The sequence below is a fragment of the Brugia malayi genome (assembly GCF_000002995.4).
Source record: "Brugia malayi strain FR3 genome assembly, contig: Bm_v4_ChrX_scaffold_001, whole genome shotgun sequence".
In the NCBI taxonomy this organism is placed as follows: Eukaryota; Metazoa; Nematoda; class Chromadorea; order Rhabditida; family Onchocercidae; genus Brugia; species Brugia malayi.
Window position 1 is genome coordinate 19,416,409 of NW_025062479.1, and position 27,845 is coordinate 19,444,253.

The 27,845-nt window shown below is 32.7% G+C and overlaps 4 protein-coding genes across 6 annotated transcripts; 1 reads left to right on the forward strand and 3 right to left on the reverse strand.

Moving 5' to 3' along the window:
- Positions 1-567: 567 nt before the first annotated feature.
- Bm545 (Uncharacterized protein) lies at positions 568-1,903 on the reverse strand (the record flags this gene model as incomplete). Its single annotated transcript, XM_043075424.1, has 3 exons — positions 568-633; positions 1,021-1,114; positions 1,845-1,903. The coding sequence occupies 3 exons, from the start codon at positions 1,901-1,903 to the stop codon at positions 568-570; spliced, it is 219 nt and encodes a 72-aa protein (XP_042931358.1).
- Positions 1,904-5,475: 3,572 nt separating this feature from the next.
- Bma-rha-1 (Uncharacterized protein) lies at positions 5,476-17,692 on the reverse strand (the record flags this gene model as incomplete). 2 transcript variants are annotated; one of them, XM_043075425.1, is made up of 26 exons in its annotated part: positions 5,476-5,743; positions 6,125-6,371; positions 6,827-7,221; positions 7,585-7,839; positions 7,990-8,108; positions 8,269-8,423; positions 8,957-9,087; positions 9,175-9,420; positions 9,650-9,761; positions 10,022-10,182; positions 10,532-10,684; positions 10,888-10,961; positions 11,169-11,381; positions 11,764-11,865; positions 11,942-12,054; positions 12,351-12,507; positions 12,929-13,064; positions 13,384-13,544; positions 13,860-14,045; positions 14,409-14,666; positions 14,873-15,009; positions 15,671-15,717; positions 16,188-16,330; positions 16,747-16,941; positions 17,272-17,399; positions 17,560-17,692. In XM_043075425.1, the coding sequence occupies 26 exons, from the start codon at positions 17,690-17,692 to the stop codon at positions 5,476-5,478; spliced, it is 4,425 nt and encodes a 1,474-aa protein (XP_042931359.1). The 2 variants fall into 2 exon arrangements, with proteins under 2 accessions (XP_042931359.1, XP_042931360.1); XM_043075426.1 differs by having other exon boundaries at positions 13,860-14,054.
- A 1,639-nt stretch (positions 17,693-19,331) lies between these two features.
- Positions 19,332-21,711, reverse strand: Bm10304 (Uncharacterized protein; the record flags this gene model as incomplete). Of its 2 annotated transcripts, none has more annotated exons than XM_043075427.1 (7): positions 19,332-19,490; positions 19,735-19,840; positions 19,994-20,098; positions 20,402-20,558; positions 20,982-21,135; positions 21,373-21,462; positions 21,637-21,711. In XM_043075427.1, 7 exons carry the CDS (start codon positions 21,709-21,711, stop codon positions 19,332-19,334), a joined length of 846 nt encoding a protein of 281 aa, XP_042931361.1. The 2 variants fall into 2 exon arrangements, with proteins under 2 accessions (XP_042931361.1, XP_042931362.1); XM_043075428.1 differs by having other exon boundaries at positions 21,373-21,468.
- A 4,511-nt stretch (positions 21,712-26,222) lies between these two features.
- On the forward strand, positions 26,223-27,692 carry Bm10305 (Uncharacterized protein; the record flags this gene model as incomplete). The annotated part of the gene is made up of 4 exons (XM_001898256.2): positions 26,223-26,444; positions 26,607-26,738; positions 27,050-27,183; positions 27,599-27,692. The coding sequence occupies 4 exons, from the start codon at positions 26,223-26,225 to the stop codon at positions 27,690-27,692; spliced, it is 582 nt and encodes a 193-aa protein (XP_001898291.2).
- Between the last annotated feature and the right edge of the window lie 153 nt (positions 27,693-27,845).

A 27,845-nucleotide genomic window follows, 5' to 3' on the forward strand; every position in this document is an offset into this window, starting at 1 on the left:
AAACGAAAATATGTGATTCATTTGCATTTAAAAGAAATGAAATTAAAACAAGTATTAACTGCACATTAGTAGAGAATGAAAATATGTCACAGGAATATGCAATGATGATGATTGGAAGTGAACTTATCTTTGCATAGATCATTTTAGTGCAATGGAATGCTCAAAAGAAATCACATAAAAATGAAATTCTAAATAAATGTACAATTGCGCTTTACACATAACTCACGGATATATTGCATAAGGTGAACAACATAAGCAGGCTTTAGAAATGTCCAGAATCTCAAAAAAAAAAGGAAAACGAAAAATTAATTCCTTCCAAAAGGGCATCTTCAGAATAAAATTACTCTAATCAATATATGTTCCTACTCACTACTGCTAGGTAATCCAACACAATAACTCTGAAATTTCAATTTTCCCTTAAATAACAAATTTGGAACTAACAATAATGGTTCTCTGGGGATTCATTCCGCGACTGGAACCGAATCATCTATAAGGTTGTGGGTTAAGTTAATATGCCATAACAAGAAAGTTCAGAAATCGAGCACAGAATTGTTTAGGACACAACATTCATGAAGTATATTCCGATAGAGTAGCTGTGTCGAATTTTAACGGACTGTGAATTGTGATACAAGGCTGAAATGGAAGTGATGGAAGCAAGTGGGAGGAAGATTCATTCCTGCAACTAAAGAATAATTATTGAATTAATTAGTATTATCTCCAGAAGCTAGACTGCTCCTCAAAACAAGGTAGTGAGGTAGAAAATCCAGAACGTGATTTTACTCATGGTTAGATGCTAGAAAGCAAAAGACGGGATTACTGCACTGAGAGAGGGTCCTAAACAAGTAAGGCAACTTCCTGAAAGGATTGTTATTAAAAGTTAATGCTTTAATTTTTCAGGGTCTCAGAGAAACCAATCTGAGAAAGCTTTCTTTTTTGAAAAACAATAAGATATTTTATAGAGCAACATAACCATCCCATTACCTTGATGATAGATGTAGAAAAAGAAAAACAAAACCTTACGGTAGTAGTATCATCACGTCGATGAGTCACATTGCATTTTTGTGGTTCATCGTTTCCAACAAGTATCGCTGTCACCAAAAGCATTATTATGATTCTGGAATACATCTTTTGCTCAGCACTACTTCATATATTTGAATGCAAATGGAGAAAAGTATCACTCACTGAGTTGTTACCTTCCTTTAATCTTGTGGCTTAAATTTCTTTATTTTTTGCTCATCTTCCTTTTACCACTGTCATCATTTTCTTCACAGCAGGTTAAATTACCTAGAACTAAGTAAAGAAGAGAAATGAGGAGAAATAATGGGATGAAAAGACTCGAAACATATAAAATAGAAATATATATTTCCCTTGCAGTGAAAACTACAGGGATGTGCAGTTCTATACCATTTTAAATACTGAGGCAATCAGTCATCAACTACTAAATGTCATCGATTAAGAATCATCAAAAACAAAGTAGAAAGGAAATCAATTTAAGATGTTTTAATAGGCATTAGTTGGTAAGCCTCATCAAATCAATTTTCAATCATCTGGACAAATTATTGGCAGAAACACTGATGGTTAAAATATTAAAGCAGAAAGGGCAATATTATGGGGTTAAAATATCGCTTGCTTGCTCGTCAAGGATAGGTCGAACTATTAATATTTTAGCGCATATTTTCCAGAATTTTGTAAAAAAGTGCAGCGTGCAAGTTCTTTTTACAAAATATTCGTTTTTTTTTTTTTTTTTTTTTTTGTTCAAACATTTAATAAGCAACTAATTAACTGGAGATAGATATTGCCATAGTGCATAGTTAAGCAGATTCATATAAAAAAGGGAAACTTACACAGCTAAAGCGATCAGAAATGGTTGATTGAAACCGAAAGCCGAAAATAAATTTCCCATCTGTAAGGAAGTAAGGAAACAAAGGTGCTAAATCAGAATAACAATTTACCGATTACTGCAAACCAACATGAACAAACGGATTTGAGAAATGCACTAGTGGAGAGGGACACGAAATGCAAACAACACACATACATTTCGACTGAGACTAGGTAGACCATGCGAAGTTCATTCTTCAACGCTCCTCCCTCTCTCGTAAGAGAAAGACATATCGCAGTGCAATTCAGGAGAGAATGACAGAATTGATTCTTCTTCACAGAATTGATGCTTATTCATGGCTTTAACAAATGCAAAGAGAAACTGCAAGATAGCTGTTAAATGATCACATCCCTTCCGCTTCACTTCAGATCAATTTATACATTTCTGTCAAATTTTAAAATATTATAAATGCCAAGCAAATGTCGATCTTCCTCCTGGTCATTAGCAATGTCACATTAAACTGTGATCCAACATAAGTTGACGAATTCATCAATTTCAAATTTAAGCTTTCTCCAAAATCCCATATAAATTATTTTAAATCAGCTAATTCGTTCACTCCATCACTATTAATATTTAAATTATAGCACATGATAAATAAACTCTTTACTTATTTACTCTCAAGCTTACCATTTGAACAAGTTTAACTAGTGATAATGGATTAGTGGAATTATATCGTAGTCTCAGTCTTCAGTCAGTGCTTAACAAAATGAGGCAAGCAGTTAGTGATGAGAATCGTGATCCCCGGATGATTAGCATAGTTTTAACAACTATTACGGTTGTAAATTCACAAAGCTATATTTCAAAAAAAGAAATGAAAAGATATGATCAGTTTGTCTAATACATCAAATAGACTTCATAGACGAGAGCAGACACTAAAAATTGGAATTCAAAAATATTCAATTAAGCAGTTCCTATACGCGAAGATTTCGTTGTTCCTCAAAAAATTACTGCACTTTCGAAACCCCAAAAATAAAAAAAATATCATTTTCCAAGTTTGTTAGACTTGCAACCATAAATTCTTCCTTTCCATCTTCAATACTTTAGGAAATTACCACACATACAGGACAAGTAATAGCTGTTTATCTACTTACAAATATACTGCACTGTTTAAATCGAAAATCATTCAAAGATGTAGGTGATAAAATTGTTATATTTAATAAAAAAAGGCTCTAAGCAGTAACATTCATTCGCAGATGACCTAATAACCAATTAAGAATAAGTAATAGTTGTTCCTTCCTTGAAAGACATCTGTTAATTTCAGAAAATTCAACTAGTTTTATAATCAAATTTACGTCAATTCTTTGCGAAATAAACATAAAATTTATTATGGGATTTACTGATAGGTATGAAAAATGAAATGTTGTAGAATAGATTCATAGGATTAGAGTAAAGGTAATGAATATCAAAATCAATCTCCATGACATTTATTTTCCTTTTTTTGCCTCTGGTAATTTGATTGCAAAAACATCGCTTTTCTATCGCTTACTAAATTTGTTAAAAATAATTCAATTTCATGGTATTGAAATAAAGTCGAAAGTGTCAGTTAGAAGGAAAAAGTTACATCTCTCTCCTTCTATATTAATGTCTCGTGAACTACGCAAATCTGACTAATCAGTTCGCTAAATAAGTGGCTGTCAATTTCAACTTTACTATCATCAAGTATCGCTTGATTTTCTGCAGTAAACAAGGAAAATGAGTACCTGAATATCTTCTCATATCTTGACAGCACTTGGAGGAATAAGGTAATACTCCAAGTGATATCAAGTCCCTTTTTTTATCTTCAACCTACTTCCAATCAAATTTCACTTTTTAAATTCGAAAAGATGAAATAACTGCATATTATTAATCTACCATTAAAAATCATTCCGAATCAGTAACACTGATGGAAATAGCGAACATTTCTAGAAAGGTAAACGAAAACTACAAAGCTCTAAAATTTCAAGTATTAACTTTGTCATTATTCTTAAAAATTATTTCTACTGAACGCTTCAGAGGTTCCTGCTTAAATTTTTCCAGCACTTCAATTTCAGAACACATCCAAAAAATCGACCCGTCCTAATGAAGGGTTGGAACTAGCAATACAGTAATTCATTTCAGGGAATATTTTTGGCCAAATGCAATAAACTCTGGAATAATTTGTACCAAAATGCTCAATGACACCATTGTGGATATTTAGCTGATGGTATATTTTTGCTGCAATTTCCTGAAAATATGCAAACCTACTGAATATTAATTTAAAAAAAGAAGAAAAAAAACAAAGTTACATCGCGCTAATGTTCTTTCAACATCATTCACCCTATCATTAAAAAATTTGTAATTTCACTAAATTGCATGGATATTAAAAGAAAAAAATTATGAGATTTCAGAAAATGTGAAAGTTTAAACCAAATTATTCCTCAGCAATCTTTTACACTGGAAGAATTTAGATTCACCACAAAGAACAACAATCTTGTGAACAACCAGTCGTTTAAAATGCCAAATTAATTTCAATATCTGGTCTACATTTTGGCAGATACTCCATCTAAAATCCATATCAGAAACTGGGAAATTTACATTCATTATACCAACACCGAAGAATGAGCAAATGGGTTAACTGCAAAGTGATAGTTTCTTTTTTTTACAACATGCATCGATGTTTAGAAAAAAAGTCTGGATGAGGAAATGATATACTAATTACGAGTGCTACGCATCAACCAAAAATTAAGATTTAATTTAGATAGATTTTTGGAAGCTTGCAATTTACAGGAAGTCCTTCCTCTATCCTTTTTTGAAGAAAAAATTATTTTTGAATCTGTATGAAATCCGAATCTAATATCACATTCTCGAGATTTGTGCGAAGAATCTACTGCCAAATTTTTGAGCATACCAAATCATTTTATTTTCACCACGCAAATTATTATATTTGCTTCATCTATCTTGAAAAGACAGAAAATGATATACCTCCAAGCAAATAATGAAACCACTAAATACCTTTGGATAAACAGCATCCACCAATCCTCAAACCTTATTCTCAATATCAGTCTTAACACCGATTATCACAACCAGATCAATTATTAGTAAAGGCAAGCGCTTCATGCTAATTTATTATGAACCATTTCACAAATAGTAAAACATTCTTTTATAATGAAGAGCAGTAGATGGATGTATGCAAGATAATGAATTTTGGATGTAAATTTCTTCTGATTTCTGATCTTAACTGAGACGAAGGAACCGTGCAGTACACTCTTACTTCCAAATATATTGAGGGAATTAAAATTGGTTGTCTTTGTACTCTAACAAATCCTCGAAACAATCACCTGAGCTCAGTAGATAATTTCAAAAGTTCTGCAAGTCCCAGATACCCTTGTCATTACTTGAAAAATCTTGGTGTGACGTAATTAGAAAGGCTATCCAGTTACCATTCTTAGTCATGTAATATTGATCCAGATGTTCGGCGATGAAATATGCAAAACTCAAAACATCTGAAAACATAACTAAACTGACTACAAATTGGGAATGGGTAGTGAATTAGCTCAATATTTAAAAATAAAAAATTCTAGGAGATTTTCCTTGAAGAACTTTACTTTTATCTGCACAAATCCTTTTCCGAGCGATCATCAAAAACACAAAAAATATGGCAAGTGTTGTAGTAGAAAAAGTGTTTTTCTTCCGAACGAAAATTCCTTAACAGCTGGATCAAATTCCAAAGTAAACACAATGGCTATAAAACGACAACAGAATAACACAACGTCAGAAATCAAATAAAGACTACGATCAGGAGGATCTGATGTCCTAGTTTCTGAATGGAGATCTGTACTGACACCAAACAAAAGCATGAACGAAGCTGCAGATATAAGTCGTTGATAAGTTTTACTTTCACCTTCCCTAAAAATCTCAACATTTAAAATGGTTAGTTTTGATTGGTTTGCATACAGTTTCTGTAACATATTTAGTCCACTCCCGCTAGATCGAACTATTGCTAATTTCTTAGAAATTAGCGATAGTTTGAACACGCCAGTATTCAACTAGGTTTAATGGTATAACAAACAATATATTTTATGAAAAAGGAAAAAAAGAATAAAACTATACTTCTTTTTATTGTATAGGAATGCAAAACTAATGTTAAATGACATTTTAACAATTTTCACATGACTTTTACCGAGAACATTTCAAACAATGCACAAAATCTTAAATTTTAGGTATATAAAACATGAGCAAATATTAATATGCTGTGTGAAACACAGCGAACCTTAAAAGTTCCCATACTCGTTGCTGCCATCAACATTTCTCCACCAACGTTTAAATTTCTCATCAATAGCATCCAAAGGATCAACGCGTTCTCGACCATTGCCAGCGCACTGCTGTACTGCTGTACCAAACATGGACTGCGATACTAATTCATTAGCTAAATATGACGGTACAGCTGCTCCAGAACCAGTCCGAGCACGTTTCGTAGGTGCAATATCCCAGTTTGCTGCCAAACCAATCGTTCCACTTCCCTTACGACTATATTCTATAATTTTGAATATCATATACATTTGCTATTCTTACGTTTCGATTTCCGACGAATAAACATTGCAAGTGCAACATATGATGCAATAGTTCGGCATAAAATGGACAACAGTAACCAAGAAACTAGCAGTACTGGATGATTTACAATCCTGATGACAGGTAAAAAATTTAATTTTATTACATTATTTTTGCATACTGGCATTCAGATTTACAAATAATACAGCAGTTCATTACTTGTTCAGTTAAGCTAATTATTCATCAACAAATCACTTGAATAATCATTTTGCATAATATTTACCTTGTACTGTAATATAAGCAGACTGTTATTTCTGAAATCACTACTGTTCCAAAGTATACGCACAGTTATAATCAAACCTAACTAGATCAAAAATGTCAGATCTATGTAAATTATATTCCAAATTTATAGAATTAAATTCCGACTGTTCAAAAACTTACCAGCATAATCTGACGGTGTACCTCTGCCGCAATTTCGCATAACGCTGTCGCTCATACAGGGGTGGAAAGCCTTGTTTTGGAAAAAACTAGATGGATGGAGACCCCTATTACTTCTACCACGCCTACCAAAATTATTTCTAAAACCTTCTCTATTATTAATGTTGCTATAACCAGCACGACTATGAGGCCGCCCTACATAAGTTTCTTGAGACCAGCTCTTAGATGGAGAATAATCAAAACCGCGAACAACAGTTTCCAGTGTTCCCTCATAACTATAATATCTTGTTCCATTATTTCCAAAAGCACCCGTTGGACCAGTTCTTCCTCGTCCTCCATTTGCACTTCCTCTATTTTCTCTTGTGTTCAATTTCATGCCATTAGCACTACTTCGAAAGCTAAAATAAAATCAAATTATTCTTGAATCTCCGCAGAAGGAATAAATTTACACAAAAGATGAACACAACAAATAAGGAAAGCAAGAAATAGCGGTTTAAAAACCACATTATTTCATGAAATTAAAACCTTACACTTAATGGAAATATTTGACTTAAGGTACTAGATTAAAAGTTTACATTTATTATGAAAGAAGGTCCTAACTGATGATAAAAACCCAGCACTTACTACTTGTGACCCCTATGTATTAATTTAGAAGGCGTGAAAAATAAAAAATCAGCTGCATAAATGGTTTATTCAGAAGTCTCCGGAAAACAAAGTTCCTATCTTTTTACAAATCTACCTCTAAATTAGCTCAAAATTACCCTTTAATGTAGCTCGAGCGAGAAATTCCTTCAACGTAAGCATACTCTTGCTGTTGTGTTCCAGCAACTTTTTCATTTGGTGACCAACCAAAAGGTGAAGACAATTGCTTTAGGATCTTAAGTAGCTTATTATCATTTTCATCAACTTTATTCGTAGTTTCTGGATTCAAACAACTTCGTACAATAAGTGCTTCGATGCATGGCCGCAAAGCTACAATTCGAGCTGCAGCTTGCACATTCATTTTCAAGGAGATCCTGAAAAAACAGAAAAAATGAATAAATAAACCAAAAAAAAAAAAAAACAAAAATAACAAGCCTAATATAAATCTTATATAATATAAAGATATCTAAATTATTTCTGACACTAATAATTAATACAAAAAGCCAAGAGACATTAAAACTTACATGTTATCTAATCTGATAATATTATTACCATGATACTCCACCTTTCGGCTTCCAAAAAGAAGTAACTGAAGGGGTGTTATGTTCGAAATTTGTTTACATGATATTATTTCAGTACGAAGCTGAAAAAGCCACTCTCATTCATCCACATTATAAAGTAATTTTCAAGCCAGTGTCTGTGGAAATTACTTCTTCTAAAGAAAAAAACTATATTTAGGAAAATGTTTTTCTTGCTCCTAAAAAAATCTATTCTAGCTTTTTAAAAAAGACCAAAACGCTAACTTTTTCCGAAAAAACAAACAAAGGAGATGGAAATTTAATAATATCCGAACTATGAAAAGGCGTGTTCACAGACTGCTTGCTCATCAAAGCTGTTGCCTGCTCCAGTGTATAAACACGTCGTTTATCGCGGTAGTGACAAACATTTGGATATAGAGCTAAAACTCATTGGTTGTAGATTTATATAATTGCTTCTCCATGGAGAATGAAACGCAAATTGAGTTCAACTTAGTTTCAAAATTTGAGTTTCAGTCCATTAAAAGCATTCGCTTGTTTTTTTTTTTTTTTTTCTCTTTATAAAAACTGCAAATGAACTTTATAAAGACTGCAAATGAATTTCATGAAGATCTATATATGCACCATATGTTGAATTCCTAAATAGTACTAACCGTATTACAATGTATTTTTCATGACTAAGTTTTTCTTAGCATCTCTTAGTAAAAATTTTACAAAAATTTTGATTCAAAAATCTTTGTTTCTTGCCTTATGAAACTATGAGCTACATGACAAAAAAATTCTTTTTGGTAGAAATTATATTAAAATATACGAAGTGATCAAAAGTGATGTTATTTAAATTGTGTCACAACAAAAGTTCACTCTGCAGGTATTACTGTCAGATAGAAATGCTTAAATGATCCTAGTGAATGATATAAATTTAAGCCCACTTAAAAAAAAATAACATAATCATTACCATAAACCAATAACGAAAGTATAAGATCGAGATTTGAATCAGGTTCTCTGTTAGATATAGCTAATGGAATGAACAGTGATTCAGAAAAACCACATGAGATCAGTGTATCAGTCAGCTGTCGCTTGGCAACCCTAAAAAAGATACAATTGCAATCAGTTGTTTCGTACACGTAAAAATCATAAAATTTCTAAAACAACTTGTTACTTTAACAAAGATACCTAATCATTCGCAATACTGTAGAATTCAAGGAAAACCGTTCGCAAAAATCTTTCTCTGCTATTGTATCTTGATCATATGCTTCACACCATCTATTATAAACACATATAAGCGCAATATGATCTGAAAAGCGGTTGCCAGAAAACGAACGCTGCTGGAAAGACAGTTTAGAAGTCGTTCGGTCACGCGGTATATATGGTGTCGCAAATGATGATGCAGCAGATATTGTTGCTAATAATTCCCCAATACTGCAATTTCGAGGAATTAGAAAAAAAAAGTGGATGTCTTTAAATGAGTCCATTACGACGAACAAAAACAAATATTAAAAAATTATTTAACAATTTGTAAACCAGGAATGTTCCAACCGCTATGATAAAGAACAAATATTAATTTACAATACTGGTATTAAGATGCATCATTATTTTCTTCCTAATCTGTCAAAAAGAAATAAGTGGTGCAGCTAATCTGGGAACAAACCCGCATGCAGTAGCAAGAATGAGAGTTTTTCCAAGTACCGGTTCAATGGGAAGTCGGGCTAAAATGCGACCGAGTTCTGTTAATTCACTGTTTGAATCCAAAGCTGACATATCTACAAAAAAAAAAAAAAAAAAAATGTATCAAATAATAAATAAATAGGAAAGAAAAGGTCGCAACTAGAACAGTGTATATTCAAATATTAAGGAAGCCAAAACTGCTTAAAGAATCATTTTTTGTTCACTAATAAGGTTAACAATCACAACAAATATTGATTTACTTTCATAAAGGAACTTTAAGAACTAATTCGTCCTGTAAGTCGTAGCAAATCCATATTATAACATTGATTTAAACCTTGTTGCTGAAATAACCAACCCCGAAGGAGTACTTCAGCCTCAATAATAGAATCGATTGGTGGTGGTTCGATTGCCTTGGCCAAAAAATCACCAATTGAGCCTAATCCAATTAATTTAACCATCAGCGCAATTTCATGCAGTGGAATTCTCAGCATTTCCGCTGTGCGATATTCTTCTAACCTTTAAGTTCAAAACCACTTAAAACAAATCAATAACAGTCTATAGAGCTTTTGTTTATTTACCAACCCTGAATGGAGTGATGGTAATATTTGGAAAAAAAAAAAGAAGGAAGAAGAAGCAGACGTGTACTCAGAGTGTGGAAGAGAAGCCATTTTAAAAAATGAAGCAGTAATCATGAACCTTACAGATTTGTCATTTACTGCAAAAAGTAAAAGTAAGATAGATTTTAGAAAAGCTGAATATACACACTGTTAAGCAAGCAAAATAAGCTTTTCATAATTCAAAGTAATATTGAAATTTAGGAATCTGAACGAGAAGTAAAAGTGACAAATGAAAGATAATAACAAACGCTTCATATCGACTTTTGGAGCATAAATGGAAACAGAAGCCCTCACGGGTACGTCCAGCTCGTCCTCTGCGCTGTACAATACTGGTACGAGATGCCCAAACTGTTGCATAGTGAACCATATTATTGTATGAAGTGTACATTTTCTCTCTAACCCTGAAAAAATTTCCAGACTTTGTGGGACCCCAAAACATTATTTTTTAGCATTAAAAAATAAAGCCAAAAAAAAAAAAATCATCTGAAAAAGTCGCTTGAAATTTTGAAGAGTCCATTTTCCTTTTCCTTTAGAAAAAAAAAAGAGTGCAGTAACTTTGCGAATCCTGTAAGGTTAGCAAATTTTTATTAGCATTAAAATTCACTTGCAGCTATCGATTACATAAACAACATCGTCTATCGTAATACTGGTCTCCGCAATATTCGTTGACAGGATAATCTGAAAAAAAAAAAAAAAAAAAAACAGATTAGTCTTGCTAACATACAAATTCTGTTACTATGAAATGAAATCAAAAATTAGTCCGCATCTACGCTGGAACAATTTAAGACAATTTTTCAGAAAAATACTTCTTTTAGTCTCACTAATCCTAAAAGTGTTGTAAACTTTTTACATATAATAAATTTTAGTTGTTAAAAAAAAACCAACTTTTCTAACACCGGGTGAATGGCGTTCAAAAACTCTACGTTGTTCCTGGCCAGTCAGCTGTGAATGAAGTGGAAGGATAACAAATAGTGACTCATTACTGAACACAGGATGTGATTTCAAAAAATTGAGCAAAAGTTGAATGACATTCCATCCTGGTAAGAAAATGAGGACAGCACCCTCTTCACCCTTGTTTACGATGTCATTCAAAAGAGCCTGCAGTTCGTACAAATTCAACAAATTCTAAAGATAATGAAATAAACAATCCAGTTTCTCAATTGCAAAAGTATCATTTCACATCAACAATATCTGATTTATTATCATCACCTGACTTTACTGTTAATCGTTTTTTTTTTTTTTTAATCGACTCCTGAATTTAGTTTTTTAACTTCAATGACATCACAAACCAAAAACGGAACTGCGTAATGAGATGAAAAATAAAAGGTCCAAATCGCTCAAAAGATATTACATAGCGACATTTATGATAAATTTAATTGACCTATCTTAGATATCACTGGCAGCACCATGGATTTCTAGATGAAAAAAATAAAAAAGGAATCTAATAATCCGGGACAACCTCAATAAGCTCAACAACAACCTCAATAAGTTCGAACGATATTTCCTTTTCTGAAAGTTGATTCATGGCAAGTTTTGTGTTCAAACCATATTCTTCACTAACACCCAAATTCAGATTTTGTGTCTGAAAATTCTAACTATTCAATATATTCAAAGTTTAGTAAACTGAAACATGTTAAAATTTTTAAAGAAAACAACACCTCTTCCGTAACTTCATCTCCTTCATCATCACGACCTCCTTTTGTTTCTCTTTTTAGTTTATCAGTTGACGGCAAAAAACGAATCATCTGTACAATATCTTCCAAGAAATAGTCTAAAGAGAAGATTAACAGACATGTCAAATTATATATGTACATATATCCAACATTACACTTTTACTTAAATGCTATGTCAGGACTAACGTACTGACAACAATCAGAGCTAGAGGAACTAACTGAGGGATATTCACGTTGGATAATCCAGTTATTTGTCAACCAAGAAATTCTTTAATGGAAGTTCTCACATTTTTCTATAATGGTCCCGATTTTTAATAAATCACCAGCTCAAGCAGTCACCTACACAAAGCGATTTCATAGTGTAGCAAACTTCATTAGCGAAATTTTAACATACATTGGACGGGAAAATTTCGCCCTTTCAGAAGGATCACTGAGCAGTCGCCAAAATAATTAGTGAAAAGATTCGTATCAACGGTTGCAGACATTAAAATAATCCTCAAATTAGGATACATATTTACCATATCGCGTAAGACAATCATGATGAAATCTGTCTAAAAATTAGCAAGCTTAAACGGTTAGAGAAAAAATCTTACAGAAAATATAAAATGAAAACTAACTGAGGAAAAGATACCCCTTGGGTGGATAACAGAAGAAAAAATGCAAGTATAGAAAATAAATTGTTTACTACTTTTCAACTTTATCCATCGCTTTTTTTTAAGTGTTCATGGGATGAAAAGATGGAACATTAACCCTTCAAATTTTAATTTGCCAACTGAATTAAAATTATTAAACTTTGTGGTACAATGTTTTCTAGATAATTCTTCCTTTATGGAATTTGTTCAGAACATTTTGTGATTTTAATAAGCTGCATGGTCCGCTGGCCAGAAAGAAAAACCTTTCAATCAAGCATTACGTATTACAAGTTAACGAGAGATGCCAAATGGATAAAATTTTAGAATATCAGAATATTACATTGATATCTCGCTCGTGAATTTCATCAACAATGATATGGCTTATTCCACGCAAGCCTAATTCTAGTCTTTTTAGCAGCATACCAACAGTAACAAGCATCAACGATCCATATGGTCGAGGATGAAGTGAATCAAACCTGCAAGACATGTCTAGCATACAACACTTTTTGTAGCTTCTCATTCTTGTTAACGAATAAGAAATTATTGATAAAGCTATGCTGATGGCATCTTAGGTGGTAACAAAATGATAAAACTTGTAAGCTTATTAAGTCTACAAATATAAATTGACAATATGGTATAATAGAATATCAAAATTAAATTATCCCATATTTGCAAGACTTTTACTAGAATATAAGCTCCACTTTTTCTCTTTTAGAAAATACCAATACATTTTAACAAAGCTTTCATAAATTATCTTACTATTTGTAACGGTCACAAAAAATTCTCTAAAAGCACCTAACAGCGTATCCAACTGACACTCCTAGTTGCTCACCACGTTCATCAGCAATTCGCTCAGCTAACGCTATAGCGCTGATTTTCCGTGGTTGTGTAACAAAAGCAGCGAATTCGGCACCATGACAATTGTTTATATAGTGTTCTAAAAGATACTGGCAAACCTAAAATGTTTAAAAATTTCAATTCAAATCAAGTGGGAACACTTCTGAACAACGTGGAATGGAAAAAATAAAAAACATTATTGTGTAAGGATGAGTTATAACAAGCAGTAGTAGCAAACATGCTTGACCTTATCAATGAAGTTATCAGATGATTTCCAAGTTCCGGAATCACAATATACGGTTTCCTGAGTTTTGTACAAAAACTATCGCTATGTAAAACCTTGCTTTTAAAATAATACTTCCATAATTTAAAATTAAACCCTGATGTTAATAATAAACAGCAATTTACTCTGTCGATTAAAGAGGAATAGCAACCTGAGTAGACTTTCCGCAACCCGTTTCACCTTTCACAATTGTAACTGAATTATTTCTAATCGCATCAATCAACTGATCGCGGTACTGGTACACTGGTAACAATTCTCGTTGAGTCTTTATACTTGATGGTATCACCCGCTTTTTTTCTCTTTCTAATAAGTCAGCACTTATTGCCTCAAGAGACATCTGAAAACTCTAAAAAAAAATAAAAATAAAACAAATAAACGGTTGTCTTAAGCTATATAGACAGGAAAGACGTAAAGACGAGTGCATGAAAACTCGTCTGACAAGCATGGAGAACTGTTTGATAAATATAAAGGATAAAATACAGAAATAATATATATACTATGTATTATCATCCAGATGCTACATATTTTGAGCCTATTAATCAAGCTGTTAAATATAATCAAAGAAATAGCAGTAGATAAACAAGTTCGACGTAATGCCTTTAATCTTGAATAATTCAATGGATTTCCCAATATCTACAGCAGTCACTATAAATGGGACAGTAAGAAATTTTTCATCAAATGCTGTTCAAAAAGAACATACAAAAGCAAGTGGTGCTTCATCAATATTCAGTGACTTCCATGGATTCCAATTTTCCAGTGCTGGACTCCACGATACCAAACCATCTGAGATGGGTTGTGACGGCTCAAAATGATTCAATTTTTGAGTAATCAATAATGAAACCGGATTGGAAGATGAAGCTTCTGGTGAGGGCTGCACTTCATCAACACCAACCAAGGCAAGATAATGAGCTATTTCCTTAGAAAGCTCGTCACTTACAATGACAGGGATGTCTGCTAGCTGAAAATAAACATGAAGACTAACAGCTTATAAGTTTTAAAAAGGAATGTTCAATAACAAAGATCCATAGATTGCAAGTATTTCTTGATCAACTTTTACTTTGGAATAGTTGGACGGAATTCCCATCTCGTTTCATGCCAAGTGGGTGAGAATCGTCTCTTTGGTGCAAAAAAAGTAACTGAACAAATAAATTTATTTAAACCTACATTTCCCGCTGTCTTTTTTTTTTTCTCACCAGTGTAAGCACCAACTAACTGATTATGAAACAACTGACGCATCAGAGAAAGTGCACATGTTGCTTCGGCAGTTTTCTTCGTTGATCCTTCTGCTCTTGCCGAAAACGCTGAAGAACAGAGGAATTAAGTTCTCTTAACAAACAGTGAATTTTTAACACAACATTTTTCGAATAATTCGTTACTCAGGACATAATAGAAAAAGTAATATTGAAAAAAACTGTGTTTTAATGATCGTTTTTCCTACTGCCTAAATTAGTGTTTCCTACTGGTTTAGTGCCAAAAGGTTTAGAAATAAAAGCGTAGAAAAAAGCACGGATTCCATAAACCACTATCACGTTATCTTCCCATCTAATTTGCTAAATCTACTTTGAAAATCATGATACACCACAACATGACATATACACCATGAATTTACATTCTATAAATTCTTTGTTTTTTCAATGAAAACAGTAACAGCTGGATCCCCACGGAAAAATATAAAAGGTGAATTCAATTTCATAAAAAAGCGCATCTCTGAAAGACAAAAAATATCATTTCTATAAAGTACTAGCACTGTTTTCCTTTCCCTTTTCCGACTACTTAAAAAAAATTTTTTTCTAGAAAATTATTAGTTTGTAATCTCTTTTCTTTGTTACTTTGTCAAAATGCACTTCTGCTAAAAACTTTGTTCAAATTGTCATTTGCATTGATGGTGCTTTAGCAAAAAAAAGTGTACCGAAGCCCGCATATCCATTTAAAAATTATGAGCTAAAATTAATTAGTACTTACTGCACCGTACTTTCGGGACGAAAAGTGACACTTCGGCAACAAAAGTTCTGAAACAGTGATGCTTGAAATGCAAGTGTAACAGTTCACCTTATTTTTTATCCTTTTTAATTGATTTTGATGCCAAATCAATAAAAGATACATGACTTACAGCTTAGCTGAACTGACCAAACATGGAAGGATCCCTGTATTTTGCACCTTTTTTATTTTTTTCAAATTCAATCTTTCAGAGCCATTAACAAATGTGCAGAAACAAGTAAGTGCCTCATAAAGAACTACGAAAACCGGAATCAAAGCAAAAGGCAAAATTGTGAAATTATATTTTGAACGAAAGTAGATTCCAAATAAAATTTGAGTGCGGTGGTCTAGTTAGGTCAAAAAATATTCAAAATTTGCTTTTGCCAATATTCTTTCCCAGCCATAAGCAACTAAGTAATAAGGTTAAAAACAACTCCAACATTCAAATGCTACTAACTTCAACTAAATATACAGAACCTAGCTTTCAACACAAAAATGTAACCTGGAGTTATCAGTGCCAATACTGCGAATATCATATCTTAATGGTGGTTGCTTAATTTTCTGCACAAATTCATTTAAATGCATTTTACTATTGTCAGCCGTCCATCCTCCATGTATATGTGTCCGCAAATCGACCGATTCTGACTAAAAATAATTTTCTGACATCTTTTTTGGTTGAACAGAAAATTTATGGCAAATAGAGATAAGTTTATCAGCTATTTGCTTTTGTATTGTCCATGGACAAAGCACTCAGATAACACCTAAAACCTGAATTTAAAGCAAAAATACTACTTCAAAACTTAAAGTAACTTCTTTTGTTATGAAATTTGTATGATATATTAATGGATTCTTTTTAATTCACCATGCGTAAGCACTTGAGAATAAAAAAAAGGAAAGAGTTAATAACTTTCAAAACTAAGTAATAGACCGAACGTTTGGTGTTGATGATTCCAATCATCGAAGAAAGACATTACACTGACAAAAAAAAAAACTTTTCCCACTTGATAAAAGTTAGTTTTTTCCGAAATCGTCAAAAAAAAGGACAATCAAAGAGAACTAACGAGCGCAATTTCTTCTGCTTTTTGCTCAATATAACGTTGATGTTCTGTTTTAATCCTCGATGACGGGATAAACTGCATATTCATTGAAACGTTAGTTGTTGTGTAGCTATTTTCTTCTGCTTTGTTCAGCAAAATGACATCTTCCACACTGTCCCGGCCAAATGAATCCAGATTTGTTGCCTCCAGCATGGATGCCTAAAATGACACACTTATGCAAATGCAAGAAGGATGGAGAAAAGAAACGAATACTCAATGAAACGACTAATGAACTACTAATGACGTGCTTTGTTATGAATTTATGAACAGTAGTGTTTCTAAGCATTAAAATATAATTTTTTGTGTAAATGAAAAATACAAAGGTATCACAGAAGTCAAGAGATGTTAAATAAATACTTCAGTGTGAAGTATTTACTTTGATACACATAAATAGCGTATCAAATTGAACAACACTTAGTACTGCATTGATATGCACAAATGCCCATGATACTTAATCCAATACCGGACATAAGTGCAAATAAAAAATACGGTAAGCTTCGGAAGTTCTGTCGGATCCAGCAACTTTTGTCGAATTAGAAAATGTGCAAAATCTCTAGCAGCTTTAGTAGCAGCATCCTTCTTATTGACCGAGATTCCTAATCCCACATGGTGCTGTCCTGAAAATTTCCATTAATGATTTTTCGCTGAACATTAAATGAACACCTTACATACAGATAATAATTTTCCCATGAACACTTGTTTTACTCCATGCTGCATTAATACGTATGTCAATAACACCAGTAGAAGCAAAAATTATGGGAAATAAATACGTAAAACCTGGTATACGTAGTTCGCATCGGAAACGTGTTTTTCCACCACAGTTCGCCAAAGGAGTAGTGCTATAGGATGGTGTGCCGAGTTTTCTTTTTCCAAGCCAACCATATAACCATCCTCGGATTTCGTCCGACATAACCTTAATTCTAATATGAAAGCACTTCGATTTTCCAGACAATCAGATCAGCAATATTCCAAGGAAATTATATCTCCTAAATTTCCAACATTTCTACAGAATACCTGCCTTGTTGCAACTAATTAGAGTAAAAGTCATTCAAGTGTACAACTATCGGGTAACATCAGTATTCGTAGGTTAACTAGCTTTGATCTGCCACAAACGCAAAATTATTTAATAACCATCAAATACAGCGACAATCAACCCTGGAAAGGGGATTTGGATGGAGAATGCTTTAAATATCTTTAACAGCTCAAAAGAAATGACATGAATATCTGTCCTTCTCTATCTCCAGTGGGGATTTCACCTAATACTTAGAAATGGAATATTTCTTGGATCACATGTTTTTGGCTTTGACAAGAAGAAGTGATAAAACTTTCCACTGTCCCAGAAATTTCGACCCTTACTCTCTCGGTGAGGAATGTTCAGAGGTATCCGCCATATACGCCATAGGTCTTATAGGAATCCCCAAAAGTAAAGAGGAGCAATACCTTTGAAACAGGTAGGTAACACAAGGACCACCACTACATCTCTTTGGTCCCTGACAGGAGCATTGAAGAATAATGCAAATTTGAGTCTCATCCGGTAAGGTACTAGCGATATTACATGATAAGACATCGGACGTGTAACAAATGTGGAATAAATTTGTCGAAAGACTGCTACTTGAAGTACTACCAAGTCATCACGGAACTTTACCGGATCCCTTCCTTTCTTCTTTGATACGGAAGGTTAGTAATATATATAAAAGTGGAAGGAAGTGCTGCATCAGAGATGATACTTTTGTTTACAACCACTGACAATTTATCAGGTAGCATGTCACCGTGATTAGTGCTATAATGAAGACTGCAGTGAGAAAAGATGAAAAAAGGTAATAATGATAGTGAATTAAATAATAGAAACAATACAGAATACAGAAAAGAATAAATTCAATATAAAAGACAACGAAATATAAGAGTTAGATTATTAGAACAAAATACATATGTATATGGATAAGTGTAATTAAATAATTAGCTTAGATATAGCAAAAAAAATGCTGCATTAATGTTTTTTAATATTTCTGAGAAGAAAAGCAACAGGCAATTAGTATCAAACAATACTTATGATATAACAATCAATATTTATCTCATAACAGCTATAATTTTAAATATGCAGTTATATTTGAAAGAATTTCATTTTCACAGTTATTATTTCTGCTTATACTTCCAGCAAAAAGATGAGCCTGAGTAGCTAGAATAGTCATTTTCAAGACAAAGTAAATCGTCGCTCAACTAAGGCGAGAATCCAAAATTTCAAATTTTCAAATAGAACCATACTCAGACTTTAGAATTCTATCTCGAAATTTAAAAATTTTCTAACTGAAATCTTTATTTGCATATATTTTGAAAAAATAAACCGAAATAAAACAAGTGAAGTTCTGTTTGTTGTGCAATCCTTAAAGAAATTTTCGACATTAAGTAAACAAACATAATAGAAAATATTATTACAGTGAAACAAAATGAGCCCAAATAAGTATTCAGAAGTTGGACAACCTACAGATTTATCATCCATGTATTTCGTGTTACTCCGGAGATATCCCGGTTGCTATTCACGATCTATAAATTCAGCTTCTTTTTTCAGTCATCTGAGATTCAGCTTCTTTCCTCAGTTCTTCCATTTCATACTTTTCAAATGCAATCCTAAGATATTCTTCTACTTCTATAACGCATGGGATCGACTTACACTCCAAGCAGTACATCCAATTACACCGTTCACATTTCCACTGCAACACTTCAATCGAATCACATTCGACTAATTGAATAGTCGACGCAAATTATGTTCTCTTCAAATCTCATTACTGTAGACAATAATTGGAGTACGGTACTTATGAATTACGATTTAATGACTGAATGGCTTGTAAGTATTGCGTTATCTTCATCATTTGACGATTTTTTTTTTCTAGTATATGGTGCTAATAATGGGCAGATTCCATGAAAATTCAATTTTAAAAATAAATAAGTACTGACCAGACTGCAACGATTTCCAGCATTGGAATCACTAGTTTTCTGCTGTCCACAACTACGACATACACCTTTGACTGTATCCTTACCATTATGTTTTAAACTATATTTTCTAAAAAATCTCATTGTTCATTCTTTTTTTTTTCCGTACCACAAAAAATTACATCTTTGTTTATACTTTACGCTAATATGATTTTAAGCAAAAGATAAATGATTTAATTGAATGGACAGATTATCAGATAAGTAATGAAATGAATCAACAAACACGATGATACTGCAAATTTCCTTTGTCAATTCATTGTTCACTGAATTGTTGAGAAATTGTGAGCGATTCATTAGTTCTTTGATAAGATTTTCTCGAAGTTTCGAACTAAGAAAATGGTAAAATGAAGCTTTAGAAAGAAACATGTAAAGGCTAAAGATTAGTTTCCAAAAAAAGAAACCGAACATCAGTCATTGAGGTGATTTAAGAAATCAGCTATACCTATGCTGATACTGCATCAGTTCTATGATGCTAATCGAAAAAAAAAACCTAGTAAATCGTGCTTAGTATCAATGAGGAAATCGTATAATGCTTCACAAAACTGTTGCTAAACATAACAATTTTCAACGTATACTTTGCTTGATATTATGTCTCATTAATTAAAATCAATGAACAAAACGGTATACTTACTCGTAATTATACATAATTGCTGTCTGAAGCAATTTAACCAAGACATTATTTCCATATTTTTGGAAATTTGCTCTCAGAGCAAAATACTCGCAATTAAGCTGCAAAATTTTCAAATTGTATTTATCGGCCAAACGAGCAAGTGCTGGAATTGACTGCACTGAAAATAATTTTTTTTAAAGCAATACTGAAGATTAATACTTATGATAGAACACAATATCCGCCAAATAATAAATCAGTCTTTTCACCCTCAAGAATTCCCATTTTCGTCACACATTTACTTACTTTTATTCCTCATCATTTCATATTCCAAAGGGTTAATTTTTTTTAAAAAAACTGATCATTTTCGCACTAAATATCTCGCACCTATTCAAAGGATAAAAATCAATAGCAAAATCTTGAGAGTCCAGTTAATTATGCAGCACAGAAATTTCTTTTTCGAGAGGGAAAATTTCAATAACCATATCGAAAGCTTCTATATCAGGCATAGCATTTTTTAAATTTAATTTGTCTCTATTTTTTGAATTGTGTGAAGAACATGCTATTCCTGAATAATTTCTTAAATAAACTTAACTACTGATACCCCGAATGATTCGTGGATATATGTTGAAAGTTGTAGGGCACGTAGACTTCAACATGCATGCAATATCATCGTTCTTATCGTATAAACGACTGGTACCGCGAATCCCTTCCATGAAATGATTACTGGTTGTAAGAAGCTCGAAATAGAGTGATTTCTGAAATGTGCAGAAATTGATGTCCTTTTCCTTAGTAGTTTATGCTTTATTTAGAAGATTCTGCTAGATTTGGAAATAATTTGTAATTAGTTGATTTAAGAAGTTGATACATGCACCAACTTCTGTATCAGTATAAAAAAATCATTTGTCTTTCATAGCAGTCTCATTAATACTCTCCTATTCCTATCGGTAGAATTCATGAATGTTTGAATAAGTTGCAAAAAAATTTACACTCACCTTAGACATTTCAATAGGGTCAACATAAAATGTAACATCGCCAACTTCTAGACCGAAATGCCTTCTTTTACTTTGTCGGGTGTAATCAGTCTGCAACTACATATAATTTCTATTAATAAAGATTTCTCTTAAATTACGAAAACTTAAAGTAGGATTTGAATGGAAGAAATTATCTTTATATAAAAATTAACTTTTATAGTAACTAAGCAGATAAACGAATATTACAGATGCTTTAAAGTTTTGTGTATGAATAAAACAATTTACTTCAAAATTTGTGTTCCAATAGCCTCCGCCCAATTGATCGATGTCATCCGTTTGTATTGTTTCATCATCATTCATCTTACATTAGTGCCAATAGCAGTAGTAGTGTTATTCAATTTATTAAGTACACAATTAAGTTTATTAACGGTGGTAGTAATTGGCAACAAATAATAATTTCCTAAATGTCGTTATTTTACGAAGTAGATCTTATCTATCTAAATCACAGGTTTTAATATCACATTAACTGACGGGAAATATAATTCAAATTTCGAACATTCTGGACCATAATGTAGCCAGTTATTGATTCATCTTAAGCGATATAACTTCCTTTGGTAAGCATGTAATAGTAATGATTAGCAGGGAAAAAAAGTAAAAAAACACCTGAGACCTTTATTTGGAAAGTATTTCGTGAAAGATGGGACGAGGGAAACTGTTCGAAACTATCAAGATTTATTAAGTGAACATGTCAGTCAGAAAAAAAGAAGTGTCAAAGTAACAGGTATAGAAATGAAGAGTAATCACTAAATAGAAGAAAACGAAGTATGGACGATTTAAATTAAAATATTAATGGCACAGATTATAAAAGTACAGCTTCCAACTTTTCCACAAACGGAAAATACGGAATAGTACGCTTGGACGAGTGAAACTGGATCGATGGCAAAATCTGAAATGTGCGTTGCTCCTAGCATTGAAAAAAATGAACAATGGTGCAGTTAAGGACAGGAAAGATACTATGAAGTGCTCTCGTTGTATATGTAGATATCTCATATGGAAATAAGGGACGAATTTAATAGCGAATGAGTGAAATTACTATTCCACCAGTAAATATTCAAGAAGTTGTTATATTACAAAAGAAATAGTTTACTTCATTTAGTTGACTTACAAGTTTTCTGCCAAGCTATAAAAGGAATTCAAGAACGGTCACGAATAATGCCAAATGAGTCAGAAAAATTTTTGCTAACTTTTGTTAAATATTGATGAAACGAAACGAGGATAGAAGGTTTCTTGACAAATAATTGGCGTCAAATGAGACAAAGATGAGGAAGAGAGAGAGAATTTATTAGAAGCAAACTAGGATCCAATATGAATTTATACCTACATGCATAATAAAGTTATTCTACCGTAATATCATTATCTAAGTTGATTTCCCTTTTATATTTCATTTTATCACTACCGATATAAATAAAATGTTATTTAAGTAGTACTACTGCCTGTCATCTTAGTACCATCCCCATCAGTATGCTATTACTGCCTGTAGCGGTAGATTAACTTCTACTAATTGCTGGAGGTTGTTGTCAATGGAGTCAAAAAATATGACTTATTGTCATTTATTATGAAATAATCACAGTAGCTAATGATTTAAAAAATAGAAAAAATTGTGCCGAGCGCATAAATCACAATCAGTTTGTAACATATAGTAAAAGAGTAGAAGAAAAACGAAACCTATAGTGAAATACAAATATATAACTTTCTTGCATTATTTTTTTGACTGATCTTAGTGACTAAAATTAATTTGATCTTAAACCCATTACGAGATATCATATTCTATAAGATTTCTGATAGTGCCAAAGACTGAGTAGACGAAAAGCAGTTGAGAGCGCGCAACTTCTAGAAACTTCAAATAAGCAAGAAGGGATATCCCCATCCTATAAAAGCAAATTGAAATTTCGGAAAACATAAGTGATTTCAATTCATAATGAGATGAAGTTATCATATAAAAATAAGGAACGGAATAATTTTATTTATGAGCCTTAAATAAGTACAGAAAAATTGCGCAGCCTCATGCACACGACACTATTCCCACCATAGATATTATTTTCTTTTAGCAGAATGTAATTAGTGTAGTGATGGCTGAAGACTACTAACTAAAATGTTGTCCCTTCATTATATTGTAAAATTATATTCCACTGTAAAAGTGCTGCTTTTGAGCACACATTGTTTATGTTGTTTGATCGAATGATTGGAAGATTAGATCAGTTTTTTAATCCTTTTTAAATTAAAAAAAAAAAAATAGAATGTCACATTAAACAAAGCTTCCAATGAAATTACAGGATATTTGAAGTAACAATATTTATTTCTTGTTTATTTCGCAAGATTTCCCTTTCCTTTTTAATGAATATGAAATTAAAATGTGAAACATAAGCATCAACAAGACAAATTCCTATTACTTCCAACACAAATATATTTTTCCTGTCCAAATAATCATTGAATCAAAAGACTGCAGCAATCCTTGTTGAATTCTTACTTAGTTTAATAAACTTACTGTTTAACAAAGCACATGATTTTCCCAATTCTATGTGAAGCTTTTCTTTTAATTTAAAAAGTCTTTTTCATCATACCATCGACTGACCTTCTCCAGTCAATCAATGTGTTGGTTCCTAACCCACTAATAATTGCTTAAATTTAATAGCTTATAATTGGATTTTTTGTTTTGTTGCAAATATGTGAATACATTTCAGCAACTACTACAGGATACGGCTCTTATCAAAAAATCCATAACAGTGTTCTTAAAACATTTATTACTTCTGAATAATCCCGAATGGTCATCAACAAAATGTTCAAAACTCGGGAACATTCATCCAGAACTTTATATTTTTATAACTGCACAAGGTGTAGTTAATTTTTTTTTACAGCGACAATAACGGAAATGGCAGAGATATTGCATTTTACATTAAAGTCAACAATCTATAATCATGATAAACTCTAAAACAACTTTGCTCTAAAATTTAATGAAACTAAGATACTGAAAATATATATGCGACTTATATGAGATATCATATAGTACTGTGAACTTATCTTTCCTCTATATAAATCTTATATTCCTTTTGCCGAAACTGTATGCGACATGACTTACTAGAATCAAAGCATTTCAAAAAAATGAATCCTTTCTTTTCAATCCAATCCACTCAACATAATACATCACTTGAATGCCATTTATAAGATAGAGTAGTGAAAAAATGCTGAAGTTTTACCAATATTTTTGCAGTAACGAACTTTTTTGACAAATATGACCCAGGAAATGCTGACAAAATAAACAGCTATCGATGCCTGATGGATTGTCTAGTATTTCATGAAACCATAAAACGATTAAAGTAAGTAACAGCTAGAAGATAAACTGGAAAGCATGAAGTGAGAAATGTACTGTATTAACTAAGATCATCAGAATAAAAAAATTAACTGAAATTATAAAACTGGTATTGCTAAAGAAAGCAAATCGAAGAGATTATGCTTCTCTACCGTGTATCTATAAAAATCAATTACATCGTTCCATAAGACTTTAAATATACCTAATACTCTACCTTTTTATTGGTCTTTAATCATTTCACTTCTAAAAACCAATCTTGCTGTAGAGATGAACTACGTATTATTATGCTATGTTAATGGAATTCAACGACTCCATCACCAATTTTACCAGTTCATTTATATCCATTACAGGCCGTCTTGCTGGATACTAATAAATGAATTAGTATCTGTGCCTTGACAATAGGTGTCACTTGCACGTTTAATCCGATCATTCTGCCGTATAACTGACTTACTAGTGAATCCATCCCTTTTTCTTCGGCAACTATAGCGAAATTAAGTTTTTCACGTGCTACTGTGTTATAAATATCAATATCATCTGAACACTTCCATCATCCCACCACTAGTCGAAGCAGCTTCGATCACAAAATTTTTCGCTGTATAAGTTATGATAAATTATATCCAGTTACTATTGATAGAGGCTTCGCATTTGTGATTGTAAGCATCGAAATTTCCTTTCTCCCTAGGGAAGTTCAAATATTCCGCACCCATGATAACAAAAAAACTCGTCATATATATTCTCTATGGATTTTACATATATTTTTTATTTCCAGTTGCCACTCCATTCCGGCAATCCACTTTCTTCCTTTTATGCTTTAAACTAGAAGAAACTGCACTGAAGAGAAGCCTATCCAGAAATAGACGACATCGCAAGTATCAATGAAGAGCGTATCAGCAGTATGGCATACAACACAGTGAGCAGTGAACTTCAACAACGACGAGAATCGCCAATGCCTCTCACTGCCACTCAGCGACAGAATCACATTAAAGAAATCGGAATAAAGACTTTCCCACCACTGCAATGGGTCATGTAGACCGCGGCCCGTCACAATTCAACGACTCCCACAAGTCGCCGATTTGAAAACTGCGCAATTCGTAAACTGTGTTATCGGTTATCGGTGGTCGGGGTGCAGGGAGAATTCACCACAACACCATGGGGTTGCGGTCGGCCTTGTCCTTTTCCATTTCTGTTATACTCTCAGTCATTGTGGCTGTTACAATGCATTATCATTCATTAATTTCTTTCTCTCTCATCTAGTGTTCCCGTCACTGTCATTTTTTCTTACCTTACCTCTTCATCCTAAATGGCATTTTGTTGGTACCACTTCTGTCTTTCAGTATTTTGCGATTTTTTCACTTGAACAATTTGCTTCATTAATTGTGCGAGAAAATATGGGGAAGGGTGACTGTTAGCGCATTCGATAAAAAAAATGTCCGATTTTTCAGATCGTTCGTGGAATCCATGCACTTTTTTAAACTTACTACTGTTCTTCATTAGATATCATTAAATGACAAAGAAAAAACTTTGCAGTAGAATGATTTTGGTGAAAAGTTTGACTGCGATGGCAACAGAGAAATTACTGTTGAAAACATCAGGTCAGCAATTCTTGGATGGCGTCGATTATATGTATCGAGTGGGTTTATCACCGGATCGCTTATCAGTTATGGAAACGACCAGTGGTAAATTCATCTTACAGTTCCACTCACGATGCGATCTTCGTCCATTCGCTGTATGAATATTTCACTGAACTTATTGGTTACTTCAAACTCGCGTGTTTTTTCGAGGAAGGATAATATCAAGAGTTATCATTTGTTGCTGTTGCTGCTTAAATCTATATATTTTTCCGTTTTCGAGTAAACTAGTTCTTTTTCACTCTTAAAACTGAATTTAGGCCAATTATCCTACTTTCCAACGGTTACTTCGTGGTATAGTCCACATTAGAGCATGGCGAATTCAGTCTATTGAATTTTTAAATGTTGATTTCAAAATGGCCGATATCCCTGACGTTGAACGTACACTCGAAGTAGGTTTTGTCATGTCAGTGCATAAGCCATTGTTAGCAGTAGTTATCATTTACCGTTACAAATTGATGATTTCTTCTAACTAGAACATAAATTAGCACTTGTTGGTTTCAGAAATTACGATAAAAAACTCAAATCCTTAACTGTATGTAAGGAATTCCGCAATTATGAATAATTGATCTGCTGATATTTGAATCTTTGTCAAAAGATCACCATAAAATAGCACGTTCTCTTAGTTCGTAGCATAAGATATAATAGATTTTGGGGTTCGAATTTCTGGTGAAATCTTAAGATTATGTAATTTAATTTTTAGAGGCTCGAAGTGCATTTGGTACTGCTGCGAAATTGTACATATAACACAATCATGAAGTCATCTCATGCATATCAGGTTTTATTGGCACTTAATCGAAATAAAAAGTGCATTGTTTGCGAGTACGGTGATGACAGGTAAACATGGGTCTACCCACTATTTCATAAGCTTATTTCCATGAGCCTCATCAGAATTACACTGTTTGAAATATTTTTTAGCATCGACTTCTTTTAACTTATTTACCACATTAATATTTTTAATGTGTTGGTGCCTTCTTGCTGTTGACACATCTTTAATCTGTGTATCTAAACTTTGGTTCTGCAAATTTCGTCTATGCTTACTTCCAGTTTTTTTTTTTTTATCAGCCTGACTTTTTGAAATTTTATTGTTATCTTACATCTCTTTTTTATTTCATCTCTTTTTCTATTTTAAAAGGATGATTCTCAGCTATTCCTGTTACTTCTGAATGATTAGTATTTATGGTGATACAAAGAACTGAAGAACTAGTTCATCTCTACTGCAGTAAGTATTTTACCATCTTTGTGATTTCAGGTTAAAAGATCGAGTTCTACGGGGATATCAGCGTCACTCCTTTAACAATAATAATGTGCCTGGATTGAACGCTGCACCAGTCGCATATAACTGAAATGCGCCACGACAAATACAATAAGTATTCACATTTTTCTTCTGATTTATCAGTTTTTGGTTGGTTGTGTAACTTTTGTTAAGCGTCTGTTTCTTCAATTTATTGCTTTATGTATGGAATTGGTGGAGAATTGGAAATAATTCTGGATCACGG